The sequence below is a fragment of the Trachinotus anak genome, unplaced genomic scaffold, assembly GCF_046630095.1.
Source record: "Trachinotus anak isolate AG129_WGS33_773 ecotype Australia unplaced genomic scaffold, CSIRO_AGI_Tana_v1 ptg000018l, whole genome shotgun sequence".
Lineage (NCBI taxonomy): Eukaryota > Metazoa > Chordata > Actinopteri > Carangiformes > Carangidae > Trachinotus > Trachinotus anak.
In genome coordinates this window covers 11027400-11048991 of record NW_027273869.1, presented here as the reverse complement: position 1 = coordinate 11048991, position 21592 = coordinate 11027400, and the positions used below count along the sequence as shown (strand labels likewise).

The 21592-nt window shown below is 39.8% G+C and overlaps 1 protein-coding gene across 1 annotated transcript; it reads right to left on the bottom strand.

Moving 5' to 3' along the window:
- Positions 1-13373: 13373 nt before the first annotated feature.
- Positions 13374-21551, bottom strand: ube2nb (ubiquitin-conjugating enzyme E2Nb). Its single transcript, XM_071503006.1, has 4 exons — positions 21407-21551; positions 19160-19406; positions 17581-17721; positions 13374-15991 (listed from the first exon to the last, which is right to left on the bottom strand). The coding sequence occupies exons 1-4, from the start codon at positions 21434-21436 to the stop codon at positions 15948-15950; spliced, it is 462 nt and encodes a 153-aa protein (XP_071359107.1). The 5' UTR covers positions 21437-21551; the 3' UTR covers positions 13374-15947.
- Between the last annotated feature and the right edge of the window lie 41 nt (positions 21552-21592).

The following is a 21592-nucleotide window of genomic DNA, read 5'->3' as shown; positions in this document are numbered from 1 at the left end:
AACTGAATAAATGGTTGAATGTAGTCACTGTTTCAATTATGTAATTCCTACAAGGTGTGGGATACAGTAGTACAATGACAGTTGATTATGACAATGACAGATGAGGACAAATTACCATACTATGGTAACAAGTAAAGTGTACTTGATGACGCACTCGTTTCGTCTAAGGGGATATCAATATCCAGGTGCTTTAACATCCTGCCCTCAGTTCACCTTTGACCCACAGGCTGAGGAGGATCTGCATGTTGTAACTTCCCTGATAACGCCAAAAACCAGGTGACGGACCGGGAGACAAAGATGAATCAAAGAATAAGATTGATCAAAGTGGGTCAAAGAGTGAGACAATCCACGTGGTTGTGAAGGTAATCAAGTGTTGTTGTCAGTGATTGTTTATCTTTATCTGACTGCCTTCTTTCAGGCTGTAGTGGACAATATACTGGCAAAATGTGTAGTGTCATAATTCCCTTTGACTCTCAATTGTAAGATATGTGTAGGTAGCTGGCTCTGTGCGTGTATCTAAGTGTTATGCTGTATGATGGATGTACAAAAAAAAAAAAGTGTATTATTAATGTATTTCTTTTTGGAACGTAACTTTAGGTAATGTTAGTCAGAGACTGAAATATTTCAACAACCTTTCAATAGATTTCCATGAAATTTTGTACAGACATTCATTAATTGAGCAAATAAACCCTGTGACCTCAACGATCCCCTGACCTTTTCTCTAGTGCCACCGGTAGGTTGACATTTGTGGTTTTGAAATTCCTCAACAACTATCGTGTGGACTACCAACAAATTTAGTTCATGGTGGCTACCAATTTGTCACCATCTGTCATCGTCGTGGCGGCTGACCCGCCGTGTTTCATTGTTTTTGTTGTCTCTCTTCCTGTGCAGTGGCTGAAATCTTTCTCTTACTTATGACACTTAGTTTTGAGATTGCAGAACTAACTGATGACCTCACTTGTGGCGTCCAATAACCCTCTTCCACCCATATTGCACCATGGTTGCACACATATCCTGATAATGGCTTTGCAGCTAATTCTGATTCCTCAGTGTTGATAAAAAAAATAAAAAAAAACTTAATGCACAAGTCATGTTATCATTTTAATCGCAGCGCTCATCAACAGAAATTTGATAGGCTTGCATTCGGGTCACCATGTTACTAGAAGTCATACAGCATCATCATCTTGTTTTAGCAGGCTTATACCGGCATTACACTGATCTGATTACTAGAGAGATAATTGCAGCACATTACAAATGTAAAAACATAGCAATCATGTTAAAAATACATTTGTTACGTGGATATACACTAATAGATGTAAACTGATAATCGAGATAATAGCAAATGTTAAAACGATCAAATGAATTGCTATATATAGCTCAGGTAACTGTATCGCTGATGGATTAAGAGGTAATCTAAGTGCAAAAGTGATTGAAAAAAATCTGATTATATAAGTGAGTCTGAGCATTTTGGAGGATAATACAGGATTAGTACAATTTTGAAGGTCTGTACTTTGTATCAGTGCTATCAGGTTTAGGTAGACATGTTATAAAATTAATGTATTTAGAGAATTGTAGTGTTGTTTGCATCTTATACATATAATAAAAATTAAAATGAGAAAATAACCTGCTGAACCCAATCCTGCTCCCAAATATAACAACAGATGCTCAGCCATGTTATCGTCTTAATGGGATCAGTCACCTCAGAGGAAAATAAATCTTTCTGTCATCGAGCTGCTTCAAGTGGCTTATCATCATCTTCATGCATAGGAAAGGAAGGCAATTTAGAGGTCCCATTTTAGCTGAGGTGTGAGGGGGATAGAGGGATCCAGTTTCTCCTGGCTCACGTCGAGACAGATGGAGGGACGAAGAAGCCAGAACTGAACGTCTGCCCAATGCTGTCCTCACTTCATCAGCAGAGTTAGAGGACATCTGCTTTCTGACACCGCGGTGAGCTCAAACTACAAGTACCACATGGAAACGCTCGCACAAATACATAAATACATATGCCACACTTATTCAACACAGTATAAATATACAGAGATCTCGTGTCCTTGGGTATTTACATACACAAAGACACACACACACACACACACAGACATCCACACTCTCTCACTTACACATGGAGTCTAATCTGTCTCTTCGTTTGGTTGTGAGTGGATCACAGTGTAAACGCAGATTACAAGTATAAAATCCTGAGCTGATTAGCTGGCCCAGAAGTCTCCTCTTTGACCTCGGTGCCGAGCTTTCAGACGTGAGGCATGTGAGGGAATGGCTACTTGCCAGAAAGGGAAAATCAGAGCCACAAAAAACTGAAAAGCCTTCCTGACACCAAAGATGTAAATGTTCTGATCAAGATAATGGCAATAAGGCATCATTATCCCCTTCTAAATTTGGTTCATGGGTAATCATGCAGGGGCTATCAGGCTAAATTTAGATTGGGCCATCTGTTATCTAGTAAGGTCTCCATTATTAGACACTTCAGTTTGAAATTAAGCTTCAGCAAACTCAGCCTTCCCTTGTACGCTCACTATGACGAACCAAGATAGGACAATCATTTGCAGGTATTCAGGGTGATGTGGACGCCTTCAACGGATGGAGTTCATCCAGTGATGAAGTGAGCTCCTGACAGCCGGCCAAGGCTGCTAAGATGGATGTGAGCTGCTGTCGCTGTTGAACATAGGGCCGATGACGTCTCTGCAAGTTGATCTATGTCCTCTATGAAGGTGTTTCTCCATCAAGGCAGCAACGGAGAACTCAGAGAACCTCAGCCTTACTACTTTGCCCTCAAATTTTAAAGTTAAATATCTTCGACTTTACATTATTAGCTCAAAAGTGTGAGACATATCAGTTGAAGTTAACTCTCTAGCTAACTGGTCCGGGATTAAAACCACAATACATGCTAACTAGCTAATGGTAAATCAATGTTAGGTTAACATTAGCTCAAATCTGTATTAATTGTTTTTTTTTTTTAACCTCTTTAACATATCACCCCCTTATAAAGTTTCTATGGCAAACAGAGTTTTTCACATCCAGCAGACACAGTGCAGCATTAGCAGTTTGGAGTTATTTTTAGTCAAATATTCACTGTCTCCACCAAAGGCTGCTACATGCTCCACTATGTTCACCAGCTCGTCTCCAACTAAATCCAGCCCATACTTAGGCCACATGTTTGTTTGTGGAACTGGGCCCAGTATACACCCAGTTCCACGGCCCGAACCTGGCCCACATACAGCTTTATCGTGAGATGCTACTTCCACGTGTGGACCAGTTCTGTCCTCTGATACCAGGACATAACAGCTGGAATCTGCCCAGATGTGGAAGTATATGGGCCAGACTCGGGCTGAGGACCCAGGCATACATCGGGTCAGAAGTTTCCATTTGTTATCTGGGATTTGTCTGTCTGCCTTTTGGTGTTGGTGTAGGCAGCACAGAGTGGGCCTATCAAAGCTTTTTTTCACTAAAAACAATGGAAACAATAATAACGAGAGTGGGGAGAATATATGAAAATAAAGTAACAGTAAAGTTTCCGGGCACAATGAAAACAATGAGCTGAAAGATGATGAAACGCTCCATGGAGCTGAGAGCAACAATGCAGAGTCAGCTATGGTGCTGCTTGGGTTTGTCACTATGAGTTGTTTGTTAAAATGAAAATATTTATTGGTGCAGCTTTAACGTGCTCACACAGTGTTGCTGAACAGTAGCAAAGCAGCTATAAAGTCAGCACTCAGTGCAGTTGCAATTGTGCAGAGGTCTAAACACAAGCCTTTTTCCAGCCTGTGTCCCATGAGATCACAGTGGAAAACAGCTCTCATCAACATCTCTCATGACAGTTTATACAACAGAATAAATACAGGTTAAGGCTACAGATGCAAGAATGACAATAACTTGGTTGTGAGGGCTGAAGGACACAATGGGTTCTTGTTGGTGCATATTAAAGTCTGTCATTATGATGCTTGAACATAAAATAGACTCAACATGGGTAAACATCACTTAGGGAAGAATTACCCGGCGCAATGAGCAAGATAGGAGAGGTCGGGTGGAGTCAGCTTAGGTTTTTTGGAAGCAAATTAATATACGAGAGAAAATATATATAAAAAATACACGATAAGAATATAAATATGAATAAGTAACTTATTTTTTGATGATCTGAAAATTCAGTTTAAAACTGTAAAGCCTCATAAATAATAAAGACTTTGCTATGTAATGCCTTTGCTAACTACTGCTGCTGAGCCTGTTGAGGCTACCTGTGGGCAAAAGCTTCTCTCACAATGATGCCTCTGTCTCCTTTACGTAGAACGAAAACACAGACACTCTGTAATCATGTGAAGATTAGGCTTTAAGGGGCATAAACAAAGCCAGACAGTGACAGTGTGATTCGCCAGAATGTGGGAAAGTAGTCTGAAACAAAACCCCACAGTGATGATGACACGCATAGGCTGAAAAAAAGATGTCATTCGCCCAATCAGGGAGGTGAAAACTCAAATTGAGGAAGGAAGATGAAATCAAACTTCCACATATACCTCAAGAACACATGTTTGATGGCACATTTGAGGAGTATGCGCCTTCTTCAAGTTCAAGTCAGCTCCTGCTTGTGCAAAGTAGACTAAATGCACCTTTTTTAAAGTCTTCAAGGACAATCAAAATGCAAACCGGCTCATTACACACTTATTTAGACTGCAGTGCTCTGGTGAGATACTTAACAGGCCGACCTTGGGGGTTTTCACAGAGGGAGCAAACACCATGCAGATTATTCACTGAAGAGCTGTTGTGGGTGAAAAGTTTACTGTTATATGCAAAAGGCTTTAAAAAACTGAGATAAACTGTGAAACTTTAAAGCTTTAAGGATTATCAGAATGTGAAAAAACCCAGTTAAGCAACTTTTTAATGCCATAATCTCATATTTGATTTTCATCTGTGTAGGTGAGGGTGTCTACTGTTTGCCTTTTTTAATGTCCAAAAATATATTTTGGTGCATAAGGTTCTTTTGCGTACTACAAGAGTCACAAAGAGGACAACTATGCAGAAACATAGTTTCATATACGAGCTGTAAGTGACATAAAGGCATTAAAAAAAGGAAAAAGCGCATGAACAGGAAACTTTCTGCTTAAGAGACCATCATCCGTTCAGTGGGCACAGAGACAAAGTGAGGAAAAACCTATGACAAGTCACCACGGGCCAGGAAACAATCAGCCATTATGGTGTTCAACAATATGTGATCTGACAGGGCTTGTTTTGTTTTGCCCTCATACTGAGGTGTGAGAGGACAGGAAACGAAGTCGGTCATATTGGATGAACCACATTAAAGTGACTCTTTGAATCTATTGTTGTTCAAATGCCCTTTTCTTTCCCGCCTTTGCTGAATGTGGACAAAAAACAACAATATCTGTCAAAACACACAATGCTGAACACGTTTGTGTCTGTGTATCAGAAGGCCCATTTCCTTGCTCTCGTTACATCTCCAATGCTGGGTCTGGATACAAAACATACTGTTTTTATGATCTTACTTTGAAATCTTAAAAAATCCGGTCAGTGGTCATGAAAATACTTAAACTGGTCCTGGAGCTATTTATACATTTTGTAAAATTCGTATCAGGGTTTCCACCAAGAAATTGTTTAGCAGTGGTGGGAGGTCAATGAGATCCTGAAGCATCTTGTCTAGTGATCAGTGTAGTTAGTGAATAACTTTTTTTCCTTGGATTAAGGTTTTACTTCATAAACCTGTGTTAATTTTTACGATGTTAGAGGGGCGGGGGGGGGTCTTTCATTTCAGGTAATCACTGTTATAAAACACAGTGGGAAACCCTGCACCTGACCTCTGTAAACACAATAATCTGGACCAGCCATTACACTTCTATTTACCCACTGCACAGCAAGAGAGATTTTGGAATTATTACGCAAATTGGCAATATTATTTATTTTAACCTTCACTTATCTTTAACAGAAGACATGCAACATAAATTGAGATCATTATATAGTCCATATATATGAAAATAATATATTCTCGAAACACAGAACTGCTAATCTTCCATAAATACAGTTTTTATGCAGTAAAAGAAAGTTTCCACACCCCCGAAGTGACCAGCTTCCACTGTAAAAGCAGATTCAGCAAAAAAAAAAAAAAAAAAAAAGGCGTGAGGTTTTTCATCGGACAGTTACAGTAAGTACATTGCACCACGGCTTGATGTGACCTCACACAAGCGTTCACACTGCAGCAAAATCCTCCCTGTGCAGACGCTTTCTATATGTCTCAGCAGCTGTCTACAGCCTTTTCCTCATCCCTTCCCCGAGGTGTGGTGCTGTTTTATGAATGAGCTGTTATGCAAGCAAAAGTGACCTGAATACAGACAGACAGAGGGGTGAGTGAGTGAGTGAGTGAGTGAGGGAGGGAGGGAGGAAGGGAGGGAGGATTGAAAGTACTGTATGGCAGCAATTCAAGTGACATCACTGTTTTGTGAGAAAAAAAAAAAAAAAAAGTCCCAAATCAAATGATTCATTCCTCTTGTGGTTGTTTGCTGCTAAATGACAACCACAGTGAATTAGGTCACATCAGGTGCTGTAATAAATATGTGTTGTATTTGCCTGTGTAATCACACTAAAGCTGGAGATTTACTTGTGTTTGTCAAGATGTTCAAGGTGTAATCATCATCATGACCCGATGATAACCAGCGCTGATTCTGCGGTTATCGCCGCATCTCTGCCAGATGGTGTGACACTGTGCCAAGGAAACAGGGTCTAGGTGCATGCGAAAATCTATTACTCGCCACCTCACAGGGCAACACAGGGCAAATCCACTTAAGCCCATATCTCTGCCAGTGGCAATTTTTGTCTCTCTTTACTGCGGCCGGTTTGACCGCTGTAAGAGGGGAAAGTGTGTGTTGGTGAGGAATCTAAACAAGATGAAAGGTTCTTTTTTCCAAACTACGATGAAATGAAATGAAATGAAAGCAAGCTCGGTTATAATAGGCAGCAGGTAACAGGTTCTAACCTTTACCCACTGGATTCTTTGTTGTTGAAATGATGTTTAACAATAAGCTGAATCATGTTATTTAAGCACAAAGTGGTTTCACAGCGACCTACACTACGTTTAGTCCTCTTTATGCCTGCATTGTTACCTTTGACCCATCCCACCTTATCTCTGCCAGTTGTCTTTGTGAATTCTGGGTTGGGTTTCCTGTCAGTGCAGCGTTTACAGCATGAAATCTAGAGCGGTCAGTGCCTTTTTTTTTTGTCATAATAGTAACACTGGTGAAGCTGAAACAATTAAATAAACGATTACAGGCGTTATTTTCCGCTCTAATTAATATTTCTACCAGAAAAAATGCCCAATATGAAATTCCAATTTTTGCAGTTCACAAATTTAGCTACCATTTATAATTCCCTAGAGGGAAATTCTGGCTACAAGGAAGTCAAAGGTTACCTCAGCAGCATATCTGCACAAATACCCGATAACATGAAATCTGCAGAGTTGCTGCCTCCACACATTTTTTGAAATTTTTGAAACGCTCAAACAATGATCTAAATCAGTGTTTCCGATCCTGAAAAGTGTTAAAAGAAATGTGCTCTTAATATTGGACATCACAACCTGGACTGCCGATAATGTGCTGGTCTCTAGTTTGTGTTAATCTAATCTCTCCATGGAAACCCACTCGAGCACAACACAGTCAAGCAGACAAAGACATATTGAACCCAGAGCGCTAAAAGCTCACTGTCAGCACACTGTTTGACAGGTTATTGATCAGCATTGTCAGCACCACCATGGCTTACTCTCCCTCTGATATGGTGACGTGTCATTTGTCAGTGCAAAGTTGTGGGTTTATTTCGAAGTCTAGGCGGTGGCTTACCTGCCCATACAGAAATTCAATGGATGGAGACAAGGAGTAAATTATTTACATTTAACACTACTGGGGCAAGACCATGCCCCTGATGTCTGTATGTATAGCGTGTGTGTGTGTGTCCTCTCTGAAGAGATCAGCGCTCAGACATAATCATTTTCACTATCTGATCACTGATCCAAACAAAACACAGTGGCGAGATGTCAGGTTTGATTTATTTGTCCCAGTAACCTCAACGCTGAACCACAGGCAGCTGTTTGTATGAATCATTAATTAAACACATATCTTCGGCTCAGATCGGTGAGCGAACAGAAGGATGTTCACCTCCTACAAAACTTTCAAAACACACGCTCATGCCCTGCTTGTGGATTCCCATCCAAAATCACGCACTGATTGCGTTACGAGCCCGTCAAGTGTGCGCCATCCTGACAATCACCAGGGGATGAACGGAGGAGAAAAAAAGACGAGGCACTTTAACGAGTCCGGGCTGATTTCTGAGTGTTTGTGTTGGCATGAAAAAGAGTGAGGAATGAGGGAGGAGTGATCCTCTGTGTTTTTGCTGTCAGGTAAAGCACAATAACTTTTACAGAACCTGCTGCTGTTTAACTGTAAAGTGATACAAGTTAAAAACTGCTACTACCAAGCTTAAGCACAGAGGGATAGCAACGCTCAGGTCTCCTAGCTGGGTATAATATGTGACTGGATGGCTGCTTAAATCCAAAGCACCCTTCCCTTACATTCAGGGGGGGGGGGGCTCTGCAAACATACTGCGCACACACACACACACACACACCCTTCTATCCTTCTCCGCAGTGGCTGTTTTATATATAAATATATATATAGAGAGAGAGGGAGAGCAGGGAAAAGGAAGGATGGCCCAGGACAGGCTGTTCTTGCAATAGATGAAAAACTCACTGGAGCAGAAGAGGAATCCCTGACATTACACAAAAAACACTCACACACTCATATTTATAGAGCATACTGTAGCTACTTGTTAAAAGAAATATACACATAAATCTGACAGGGACAACTGCGGCTCCTGTATGTGTAGGTCAAAGGATCAGGTTAAATATATCCACGGATCTTGTTTTAATATCGTGGGATATGATTCCCACTTCTCTCTCTGTTATGCATCAGGTCTTCTACACAATGTATGGCAACATTTACATGCTAAAGTATTACATTAGTGAGAAGCCTAATCTGTAAATAAAAACATACATCATGCATGGCTGCCTCATGCAGCGACTGTGTCATGAGCCTGGAAATCAAGGGAGGGAAAGATGAACAACAGCAGCCTCAGGTTCAAGAGGTAAAAAACATAAGAGACTGAAAACTCTGAGCTCCCACCAGAGAAGAATAGGATTTATATAAATAAATATACATAGGGAGAAGGCTCTGTAATTAGCATTCACAGCGAGCTACATTAGTATTCCACTGCAGCTGTCTTGTATAACGTCCGTGATCAAGAGCGTCTTTTACCTAGCAAACTCCTGAAAGAGTCACAGAGACGCTGAGACTGAGGCCGACGTCGTTCCAGAGCCTTGCTGTGGTCAAAGACGAGGGACTCCCTTGACTTTTGCTTTCACGCATGAGAGATTAATAAGGATGGTTACATAACATCAGCAGGGTACAGGTGAGAGGGTTCTGACTGCGGCCCCCCCTTCAACTTCATCTGCAGAGGGACGGAGAGGAGAGAAGAGTGAAAGAGGAGAAGGAGAGGAGGTAAAGCGGGAGGAGGGTAAGCGAAGGAAAACAGCGGGAGAAGAAAGGGAAAGGGAGTGTTGAAAAAAGAGAGAGGGGAGAAAGGAGGGGAAAGGAAGAGGAGAGCCAGGAAAAGAAGGAAAGGGAAAGGAAAGGGAAAGATGATGGGGAGGAGAAAGACGGGAGAGGTAAATAGGGGAGAAATGGGAAGACAGGGGGGTAGAAGGGAGAAAGTGGGAATAAGGAGAGAAATGGGCAAATGAGGGGAATAGAAAGGGGCTGAAGAGAGGAAGTAATAGAAGGAGGAGGGAGGGAGCAGGGGAATGAGAGATGGGGAAAGAAAATGAGAGGAAAACAGAACAAGAAAACAAGAAAACAACCGAAACCACATGACGCAGCACACACGACCATCAGCTCTCAGACCACCAGGCTCTCCATCCAGAAAACCCCACCGTACACCACAAGCCCGTGGCCAACGCAGGGGTCAGGTTTCAAACAGGCGCAGCTGCCGATGACACGCGACACCCAAAACAGGATGTTTGTCGTCACCTGTTGGTTCAACATCACCAGCATGTGACGAGGATGTTTTCACCTGCAGTCAGCAATCGCAGTGAGAGATGAGCTGCCCCGTCAGAGGATCAGGGCTATGTTTAGGGATGCCGGCTCTGTGTCATCTGTTGCAGTCAACACCGTAGTTGTAGCTCTGTATCGTCATATGCTTGTCATGTATGATAATGTAAAACGACAGGTTTTTTTTTTTTTCCCTTTGTCGTTATTTTCAAACTATAACTGTGAACGCATATTGATTAAAAGTGATCTGTGATATGCCCGTGTGAAACTGCTATGATAACAATTGATTATTTTCATCAGCTAGAGTTATTACCTGAGAAGAGACAAAACACAATGTCACAAAAGAAAAAAGTAAGTCAACAGCTTTTAATGCTAATGCTGGCTATGTAGCAAGAGTAAAGCTTACCACATAGGGTAACACTTCAGTGAAGTAATAGTTTGACATTTTGGGAAATATGCTTTCTTGCTTTCTAGTAGTTAGATGGCAAGATAGATACAAGTGTCCTCGTACAGCCAGCAGCCTGTTAGCTTAGCTTAGCATAAGGAATGGCTCTGTCTGAAAATAACAAAATGTACCAACCAGCACCTCTAAAGTGCACTCTTTAACACTTTGTATCTTGTTTGTTTAATCTGTACAAAAGTCGAGGTGTCAAAACGAGGAATTTTATTACAGCGAATGTACAGATTCAACAAACAAGATATAACATGTCAGTCAGTGAGCGTTAGAGGTGCTGGTAGGCAGATTTAAGACTTTGGAGCCGGGTTGTTCCCCACGGTTTCCAGTTTTTATGCTAAGCTAAGCTAAGCTAAGCTAAGCTAACAAAGCTGCTGGCTCTAGTTTCATATTGAACGCACAGACATCAAAGTGGTACTGTTCTTCTTAAACTCGCTGCTAGAAAGCAATTTAAAAAAACGTCGAAAATTTACAAAAAACGTCCTTCATGTGCACAGAGCCAAGTCAATGCCCTCAGTATTTCTTCATCATATAAACCTGTAATTTAAAAAAAAAAAAAAAAAAATCAACACATGGTGGTATTTTACAGATATTTATATATTGAAAACAGTTTTTAAACCACAATACTTTTATTTCTGGCACTGTGGTGATGCGTGTCGGCCATGTGAGTTAACAGGACCACAGCAGATAAGAGAGCAAAGCCATTACACATCATTATAATAATCGACCTTAACTACCAAGTCATGAGAACTCTCACCAGAAAGTAACGCCTCATGCATGAGCTCATATTTTCAAATAAATAACCCACAGGGAGCTGTTTCAAGTTATATTCACGAACTTAAGCCTAAAAATATCAGCTCAACCAGAGATTTTCTGAGGATGGACGGGGCCATAACAAACCCTCTCCAGAGACAACTGCCTCCGAGACTAGTTAATGTTTTGTCAGATATTTCAGATAGCGAGGGGAATCATTTCCTGCAATTCCACTCAAAGAATGGCAGCATACCAGCCTGAATGACTCACTGTTGCCATATTAACCAAGCCGTGATCATAAAACATTGTGAAACCTTTGTGTCTGGTGAGAAACACATGAAAAACACGAGCTCCCAGGGAAGGTACCTTCTGCAGGAAACCATACGCTGTAGAGAAGACGACTCAAAACGAAATTATTGTAGGTATTGAATATAAGCCAAAGAGTAAAAGGTTAGAGATTGTATTTGCTGATGTTTCTACACATCTTGAGGGGATACTGCTGAAAAGGTGCAGTTCACAGAGACGCAACAGAGATTAATCTGAACCTTGAGGTAGAACACATCCCAAAAAAGATTCAGTGATAGCAACTAGCAATCAGAAAAAACATTTGACATTTTCATGAGGTATCTCAGTTAGTGTGACCCACGGATGTGAAGTTGTCTGGTCCCGCTACGTTTGACTGTAGCACCATCTTGTGAACCTTTATGGAACAGCAGGAAAAAGGGCATGGGGGACCTTTTTCACAGCAGACATTTTGACATGTCAAAGCAAGAAAAGCACATTAATGTTATTAATAACATTATTAATAACATTAATGATGACTGCATTCCATGAGTTGAATATCTTGTGTTGATATTTGACTTCACATAATTTACTCTGAGACCCTGTTGTCGAGTGTCATTAAAATGTTTACCGTTTCAAAAGACTGAAATTATGACTGTCTACAGTTTCGAGTTGCTCATCTGAACATTTCTCTCTTGGATACGACTGACACAGTGTAACCTGATTGGACAGAGGACTGGTTGGTTCCATTGAGCCTCAACTGCTTATCCTTGGTTGGCCAAAGTCAGATTTTTTTTTTTTTTTTCCTGAGGAATTTTGTTGTCTAAATCCTGCCAAACTAAATAGGCTTGAAGTGATTGTTGGAAAGCAGAAAATATATCTTAAAATTGCTATCAACCTCTCTCCTGTCTGCAGGTTTTCATTCCCAGCAGCTGATTTTTGGTTAAAAGTGTCAATCTAGCAAATGAATGAACAATGAAAAGCCACAGTTTCTACAACAATTAAGCCTCTTGAATTGATAAATAGGTGAATCTATGGAGGAACTATGAGGGGTCATATTGAAAATCCTCCTTTGGATAGATGGCCGCATCATTTTAAACCCAAGTTGAAGTTTTTCCATGTTGGTTTTGAACAATCCTGAGTTGTTACTGAGAGTTATGATAATGTTATTGTATTATCGTTGTGTTTCCTATGCTTCTCATATTTTGTACTATTTGTTGCTATTCTGCATCCATTTCTTGTTCAGGTTTATGCCGTTTTATAAGCAATTCTAATTTTTTTCGAATGTATTTCTAGCTGTGTTTTTGTAGACTTTTGTGTACAAAGGTCCATCTGTGGAGGGACAAAATGAATCCCAGAGTTTGTGTCATTGGTCTATTACATAATTTCCCTATAAAAACAGAACAAATAGTAGCATGCATTGCACACTGTGTGACTCACTACTGTCTAAGTATCAATGCCTCCCTCCACTGGACGTGAATGGTCCTACCTCCTACAAAGAAGATGGAACACAAGTTTTTTCCAGGGTGTGGGCCAAATGTATCAGAGTGTCTCTAGATGTTTCACAGTGTTTCCTTCCACCCTTGGTGGCTTTACTAAAGAACACCACAGATACCTAAGACAGACTATGTGGGCTGCAAATTTAAATATGTATATATGAGACACAAAAAAGGATGATATATGTCGCACTGCCACTCCTCTGTAGATAAGTCTTGGCTGTAAATTTTCACCTTTAGGGGAACACAAATTGCACACAACATAAACCAGACGAGCCCTTTACGTACTTACTCAACTCAGTTTATTTACAGAGTATTTGAAGAGCCATGTATGCAAATGTACTGAAATTACCGACAGAACTCTTTTCCTTTACACATGGGGAGCTGATTAATCAGAGTTTGATCTCTTAATATTTTGATCTAGATGCTTCAAAAATCCAGTGAGTGACTGTTTCTCATTTTAGATTGCTGTCAAGTTCCTCAGGGAAACAATAAATTAACCCGGTTTTAAGCCGTGCTCCATCTTCCAGACTTGAGTAAATGCAGCGGTTAGAAACAGTTAATATTTCTGGGTGAGGACAGGACACAAATAAATCTAAGCAACACCAAGCCGGCGATATTCCAATAAAGGGCAAGAAAAGAGATCAACCAAAAAGAGAACGCTTAACAAAAATAGTTACTACAACATAATGTTACAGTCCTCCCTCAGATGAGCCATACAGAAGCAATATGATCATGGAGGGTCTAAGTTACTGGACAGGTCACACTGATCCCTCTAACCGATTAATACAGTATGTACATCTTTTAAAAGGAGAGTTTAAGGATTTTTAGAGAGCTTTTCTACAGGTGAACAACAAATCTCAATACAGAATTTGTCGTAAGATTGACTCTTGATTGGGCTCTTGATTTCCGGCCAATAGAAAATCTGTAACAGCAAGAGAAGACCTTTAATCTTGAATACTTTTTTATTTGTAATATCACTTTTTCTTCTCCCACAAAGACCCAATATTCCCTCCGGATTTAATTCAATTCACTTGCATAATCATCACAGATCAGTATCATGGAAAGAGCAAAAGCAGGTTAAGACCAACTCAGGAAAAGTCACGGTGAAAAACAACTTCGTGATTGACGACAAGACCTTCAAAAGCCTCAACTATCCCTTTAAAGAAAGCACCTCAACTCTCACAAACACCCCTGAAGAAAACTAGTTTGAACTGTCCTGATATCAGTTTGGTGACGGTACATGCCTTTTTTTTTTTATTAAGTAACACTGAAAATAAAATAGAGAACAGGCAACATAGATAGCATGGACAGACATTAAAAAAAAGGAAAATAAAAACATCTCAGGTTCCTACACGCTTAAAAAAAAAAAAAAAAAAATCATTTAACACATCGTTGTAGTCTGCTACCTCTCTGGATGTGTTGGGAGTTACTTTTTTTTTTTTTTTTTTTTTTTTTTTAAGTGTGTGGAAGTGATTGGCTCACCCTCCCCAAACTGTCCACCAGGTGTTGTAAAGACTGAACTTGTACAGGTAAGAGAAAACTGATCCCTGGGAAAAACAAGTGGATGAAACAAACATTACATCCACAGTTTCTGAGGACTTTTTATCGTGTGGCAACATCTCATAGTATTGCCAAACAGACTGCTGGACATGACTCTGAAAGAACAAAATTTTACATTTAAACAGGCAGATTCTGGATCATTTTACACACAATCCTCATCTAACTGGGCTCAGGCATCTAATCACACAATAATCTGTCTTTCTATCAACCTAAGACCAATGTTAAAATGTAAATTATGAAAAGAGCTAAAATTACATCTGCTGGGGCCACAAATTGACACAAGCCTTGGATTAAATGTTTTAAATGTTTACTATAAAGTACTGTGTATTCTCTACAGGCAAATTTGGCAGGCATACAACGATCAGGACGTCCTCAAATTTATGACCCTCCCTCAGTTATCTGCAGATGAAAACACCTTTTTTTTTTCCTCCAGTTGAGCAAGTCTCTAATTGCAGCTTTTTAAAAGTGTGACTAGTATTTCCACCGACGTTACAGTTTGATGATGTATTTTCTGTGTATAACCCCTTCAAACGACTCATTTTTACATCCAGTTCTACAAATAAGAGAACCTCTGTTGTATGATGACAATATTGTAATAAGTTTCAGCTGTGTTCAGTATTAAGTGCCCCATGAGATGATGCTGAACTACAGTAGCTGCACCACCAACTAAATAGTCAGTGTTGTGAAGCGTTGGTGTGCACAGATACACAGGTGTGGAAATTCAACTAACCTCTTTGTTGAATGTACTCATTGTATTCCCTAAAAAGAGTAAAGGGAAAAATCATCATTCATGTTCATATTTTTTGTCTGTTCACTACTACTGGTGGGGTGGGGTGGGGGCGGACAGCTCTACAGTCTGTGCTGAAACAACAAAACCTGTCATCTCTCACAAAAAGACATACAGATGTGTTGACAAATGATGCATGTGTTAAAAGAAGGGCAGCTTTAATGTATATTTTGCAAACGTACCAGTATGTGCCTCGTCCGGGACAACATATTGCATGTTATGTTTAAGACTGTAGTGGGGAGGGTGTCATTCTCTGTCCATGCATTTAAATAGCAACACAGGGAAAAAAAAAAAAAAAAAAAAAGACTAACACACATTTAACGCGTCTTAGAGAGGAAAATAAGTCACCCAGAGGTCTGCAGCAGTAAATCTTGTCATTTCTTTCAAATAGATTTGGACTTATAATCTTTTTTTTTTTTTTCTCTTTTTTTTGTGTCCGTTAAATTCAAATGTTGACAGAATAGGAGTACATTTTGTGGATCACATTCAGACGCCTCGTCTCTCTTCTTCTATACTTCAGTGTTGCCCGCGTAGAGCCTGGTCCATGTTCGGGCTGGGGGGAGGGAGAGAGAGAAAGATAAAATGGTTGCGGAGGATGTGAGGGGGTTATGGAGGGTGCAGGACTGCAGATAACAGAGTGTTGGAGGGTGTTCAAAGATGTGTTTGATCAAATAAACGTCCAGAGAAACAGGCCTCCTAAAACAACTGAATTGTCCATATACGAAACCTAAACAATCACTTAATCAATTAGTCAATCCACAGAAAATCAATCACCAACAACGCAGATGAACAATTAATGGTTTAAAAAGTTTATCAAGAAAAAATGCTACTTTTGTTGGTTCCAGTGAGGGCAGCAACTAAGGATTATTTTCATTATCCTTTAATCTGCCAATTTTTTTCTTGACTAATCGTCTAATCTCTTGGTCTTTAAATTCTCAGAAATGCCAAGTTGACATATTCCAGTTACTTGTTTGTCCCACCAGCAGTGGGAGAGTATTCTGTCTCCTATTACAGATGACAGAGACAACTTGAAGATATTCACATATTTTCTCCTGTGGAACTAGTGACTTTTTAGTATTTTTCCTAAAAAAAAAAAAAAAAGTCTTGAAATGATGAATCCATTTTCAAAATTTTTGCTGCTGGGGGGTTGGATTTTTCATCAAACTAAACAAGTAATCTGAAGACCTCAAGTTGGGCTTGAAGAAACTGTGGTCAACATTTTTCACTATTCAAAAGATTAATTGATAATGAAAACAATCATCAGTTGCAGCCTTTAACCAAAATAAACTCCAGCTGTGCTGTTTTTTCAGGGTGCTCATAACCACTCAGATTAAACAGAAACAACATTTATGAGGTACTTTGGTTCACTAGTTCAACAATGTTCTGAAGTGTTTTGACAAACAGATGTAGCAAAGGAGAATTGGGCAGCACAAATAACAGCATCACTGAAAAGACTAAGAGAACCTACAAAGCCTTAAGCTTCATGAACAGAAAACCCCAGAGAAATGACACCAAGGTTACTTTAACATGTTATACAATATCTATAAAACTAATGTCTACATAACAGTTAAAATTATTTCACCGTCCTACAAGCCATGCTGCACAACCATCAGTGTAAGGCTCTCATCTTATTTTGCCATCAACACTGCAATCATAAATACTGAATCCATTTTCACTCATTTTATCAAGTACTTTTTTAAAATGCTGCGAGCGCAGCAACATCTTTGATTTGAAGAAATCCCTTTCAAAGAGACGTGTTGTTCTGATTCATGAGCTGATATTTCATGATTACTTGTGTGACAGATTTCAGAAAAGCATCCATTTTTCATGCTACATGCCATATATGTCTGTATTTACAGTCACCAACTCAACCCACACACAAAGGCGCTGACAGGTTTGTTGTTTTCCCTCAAACCAGGAAAACTGCCATTCAAGAGAGGCAACACCTGAACTTTGAATAATCTGATAACATTTGAAATGTGGGTGGCTATTCAAAGGTCTGGTATTCAGCTGACGGTTGCTGCCATCTGTCAAACGCATTTCTCATACTGGAAATCTGTGACCACCTGTGGTGAAGTTGAGCACAGCTGATCCTGAGTCCTGTAAATGGGTGTTCAACAAAAATATGAAAATGCTTCTCACCTGTCTCAATGGCATGGCTTTCGTTTTTCTTCCACTGCTCTGCGACGTCGTTTGCCAGGGGATCATCTGGATTGGGAGCACTTAATAACGCCTGGATAGATAGCAACACTGTACGGATCTGCAGGGCTGGAGACCACTTATCTGGAAGAAGGAAAATTTGGAAAAAGATGCAAGAAGAGACAAAAATGACAGGTTATGGGTCAAATTGGGAAAATGAGGGAAACTTCAGAATAATATGGAATTGATATTCGCGGGTGAGTGCGCCCATGCAGCCACAAGATACCAGTGACAGGGACACTGAGCAGCAGCATTCATGGCTAACAGTTGAAGCCGACTAGTCATTTCTCTCAGATCCACTCCTATCCATTCCTAAAGCTGCTTGAAAATGGAAAACAACTCTGGCTCTTGTAAATCTAATGAGTCAAAACAATAAAATATGAGATAATAACAAGCCTGTGGCAAAATGTTCTTTACTACCCTGAAGAAATTCTGGCAAAGTCTGTTCTGCTTTTGCCAAATAAACATTATCATCAATTTATTTAACCTCAAAACCTGATTTGATGGATGTAATCACATCTGCGTCCCAAGGCTTCGTTTCACAAGAGTGCTTTCTACAAATATACTGGCTGCTTTTATGCCATCTGATATCATAAAATTTGCTGATCTGATACTGCAAAGTTTGGCTGTGACAATAAAAACTCCATCTGTGATTCTATGCCTCTCACTGCTGGTTTGTATTATTGTTGTAATTTGGCACTTTCTGGGGGAGTTGTTTAAATGTGTTAGTCAGATGTTTTATTCCACTTGTTTGATTTGACACCTGCAAATTACTATTCCTCCTATCATTATTGTTCCTATTATTCCTATTATTATTGTTGTTAAACAGTACTACTTAAATGCCAATAAGCAATATTTTTTTTTTATATTAACATTAAATCTGTGAAATGTGAAAGGGTTGAAAGTACAACCGAACCCACTGAGAATTAACCCCCTGCTTCACTACTCTGATAAATCATCATTTTGATTCACCAGCTCACATTTAGGCCATTTAGAATCTTTTCAGTGGTCTAAGCAACCCCCCATATAATATGTCAACAACAACAATACGTCTTTTCCCATATACAAGCTTTGACATGTCTGATGTTCGCTACCTGCCCAGCATAGCCAATGTAATGGAGTGTTTGGTGAGGAATGAGAAGCTAAAAACAAGAGCTGCCGGGGAACAAACAAGTATTGGACTTATTTTTGTTAGATGGATATCCTCCAATAGGATGCCCATGATGTTGTGTCATCTGGATACAATATGTAAATTGGCAGTTGTTCGCTAACACATTAGCAATAGTACCTCAATAGCCTGTACATGCTGTATAGACATAAAAGCCCTGACAGTGAGTTTTTCTTTCTCCTACAGGTCAGAAGAGGCTAATTTCAGTTTTAGCTGTTTAAAATAATCTTCATTTTTCACAAATGTCACATGTGGAAACAAAACAAGCACATAATTGCAGCATACATGTCAGTGTAGTTCAGCACTGGTGACAAACAGAAAAAAATGTTGTTTGTGTCTTTCTGTTGTGCTTACCTTTCAAAATGTCTAAACATATTCTTCCCAGTTTGTCAACATTGGGGTGGTAGATTTTGGTCATGAATCGCACTTTGGGAGCTGCCATGGGATACTCTTCTGGAAGAAATAGTTCAAGTTTAAATGTGCCTCCTTCAAAAGGAGAGTCTTGAGGCCCCGCAATGACCACATGGAAGTAACGTGCATTCCCTTCATCAGGTGTAGCCGTGATCCCTGGAACAGGCTCCGCCATCAACCGCTGTGTCTCCTGAGTGTGGTAAGAATGACAAACACAACATCCTTGCTGACAATTCAGAATAATACAAAAAATACTGCTACTGTTGAATGTCTCCAACAACCATCTCTATCCAGACTCATATATGTAATGAAGATTTTGAAGGAATTTAATAAATAGCATTAAGTGTTTTTTTTGTGTGTGTTATATAAATGTGTTCAAATTCTGTATATGTTGTTCTGCTGCATGTCTACTGTATTAGTGTGCAAGTTCACTGAGTGAGTCAAAAAAAAAAAAAAAAAAAGAAAGAGTCGAATTCCTTGTAAGTGTTCACTTCTTAACCAATAAAGGTGATTCTGATAGAAGACAAAGTTCTATCCATGACAGTAGACAATGCTTCAAATATGGATGTTGTTGCAAAGAGGAAAAAAAACATTGCTGTTGAAAGAACTGTGGAGGGGTCAACAGACAACAGACTTTCAGGTACATAATGGATGACAATGTTCAATTACACCTTGCTTAGTCGCACGCAGCCACAAACAGACAAAACAACATTCCACAAATTATTGTTTAACACAGAAACCAAAAAGGTAGCTGAGGGCTAGGACACTTCTCACCTAACATGAGAGTACTCCCTTTGATTAACGCTAACAGAACTTTCCACTACTGTAAGCTGCTCATTTCTTAAATTAAATATATAATTCAGGCTAACACCTAACAATCAGTTTATTATATTTTAACCTACCAACTATTTTAAACCAAGCAACTAACCTATAAAATGTCAGAAAATCGTAAAAAATGTCAATCATAATCTTTTAAAATGACTTATTTCTCCTGAACTAATGTCAAGAATCCAAATATAATATGTTTACTATCACACAAGATTCAGCTAATTCACATTTTCATTACTAACATTTCTACATTTAGAGGCTAGAACCAGTGAATTTCTGGCATTGTTTCCTATAAATGACTAAAATGATTTATGAATTATCAATATAGTTCCCAATTAATGCCACCTAATTGTAATCAATGCACAGTTTCAGCTCTATTTTAGTTTATGATCCCACTTATTACAAGAGTTTCGTTAACAGATCACTACTGTTCAGTAAATCTCTAATACAGATCAACTACATGCTGTGCGACACTAAGGGACAATGGAAATTAAAAGAAGGAAGCGGAACATTATTTCGTATTTCTGCATTTCATCAAGCAGGTGCAACGAAACCTCTGCAGTCAACAGGAAAGAAAGTGGTTTAATCTCGTTTCATATACAAATGTTTCTTTTTTTTTTTTGTGGTCAAAAATCAAACTTAAGGTTTCCATAATGGACGCTGGGTCGTATTTTCACTTTGTCAGCGTTATGTTACTGGCTGTGAAAACCAGCTAAATCTGAGAAATAGCTGCTAGATGTGGCGGAAAAGGCTGATCGCGCCCACTGCCGGGCCTGGCCCTGCGAGGTGAAGTCGCGCTGAGGGAGGAGACCGCAGCGCAACAGGCCCTACAGTTCCGCTGAAAATTTTCGTTTCGTTTTACACCAACGAAGCAAAATAAACACGCTCGCTTTACCAAGAGCATTTAAACGTTTAGAGTCCACAAGGGCGGCGTTTCACATCGGCGCCAGACATGTGTACCAATCACCAAAGCTACAGTTGCTAGCTTAGCTTACATAGCGAATCCATTCATATGGCGACTGGGACAATTTGACATAATTTGTTGATTCACACCGCAAATTAGCAACCCGGTGGTGTTACGGCTTCAATGTAAGTACGACAATAAATCTACTCGTATAAAAATTAAACCCCAGACAGAGCAGAAGGGAGTAAACGGAAGTGGCAAACAAAACACTTGCAGACACGGACCAGCGAGCTAGCTCGATAACTAGCTAGATAAGAGCTAATTGTGCTAGCCGCGCTAACGTCAGGCTACACGCTGGATGGCAATAACTCTGCGGCCATATTCGCATTAAATAATCTTTACAAAACAAACACACGGACTCGTTAACATATATATACATTGTCCGGTGAAAAATGTACCTTTATAATCCTACGAGGCAAACCGGCCATCTTGTGTTAGCTATTATATTTTTAGCCGTGGACTCGCCTTCTCTTCAGGTTGGACTGACTGAGCTGCCGGGGCGGGGACAGATAACTCAGTCTTCCGGTGGCTTCAGATGACGTTAGGAAATACGCTGTTAAATGTAATAAAAATATAAAAACTAG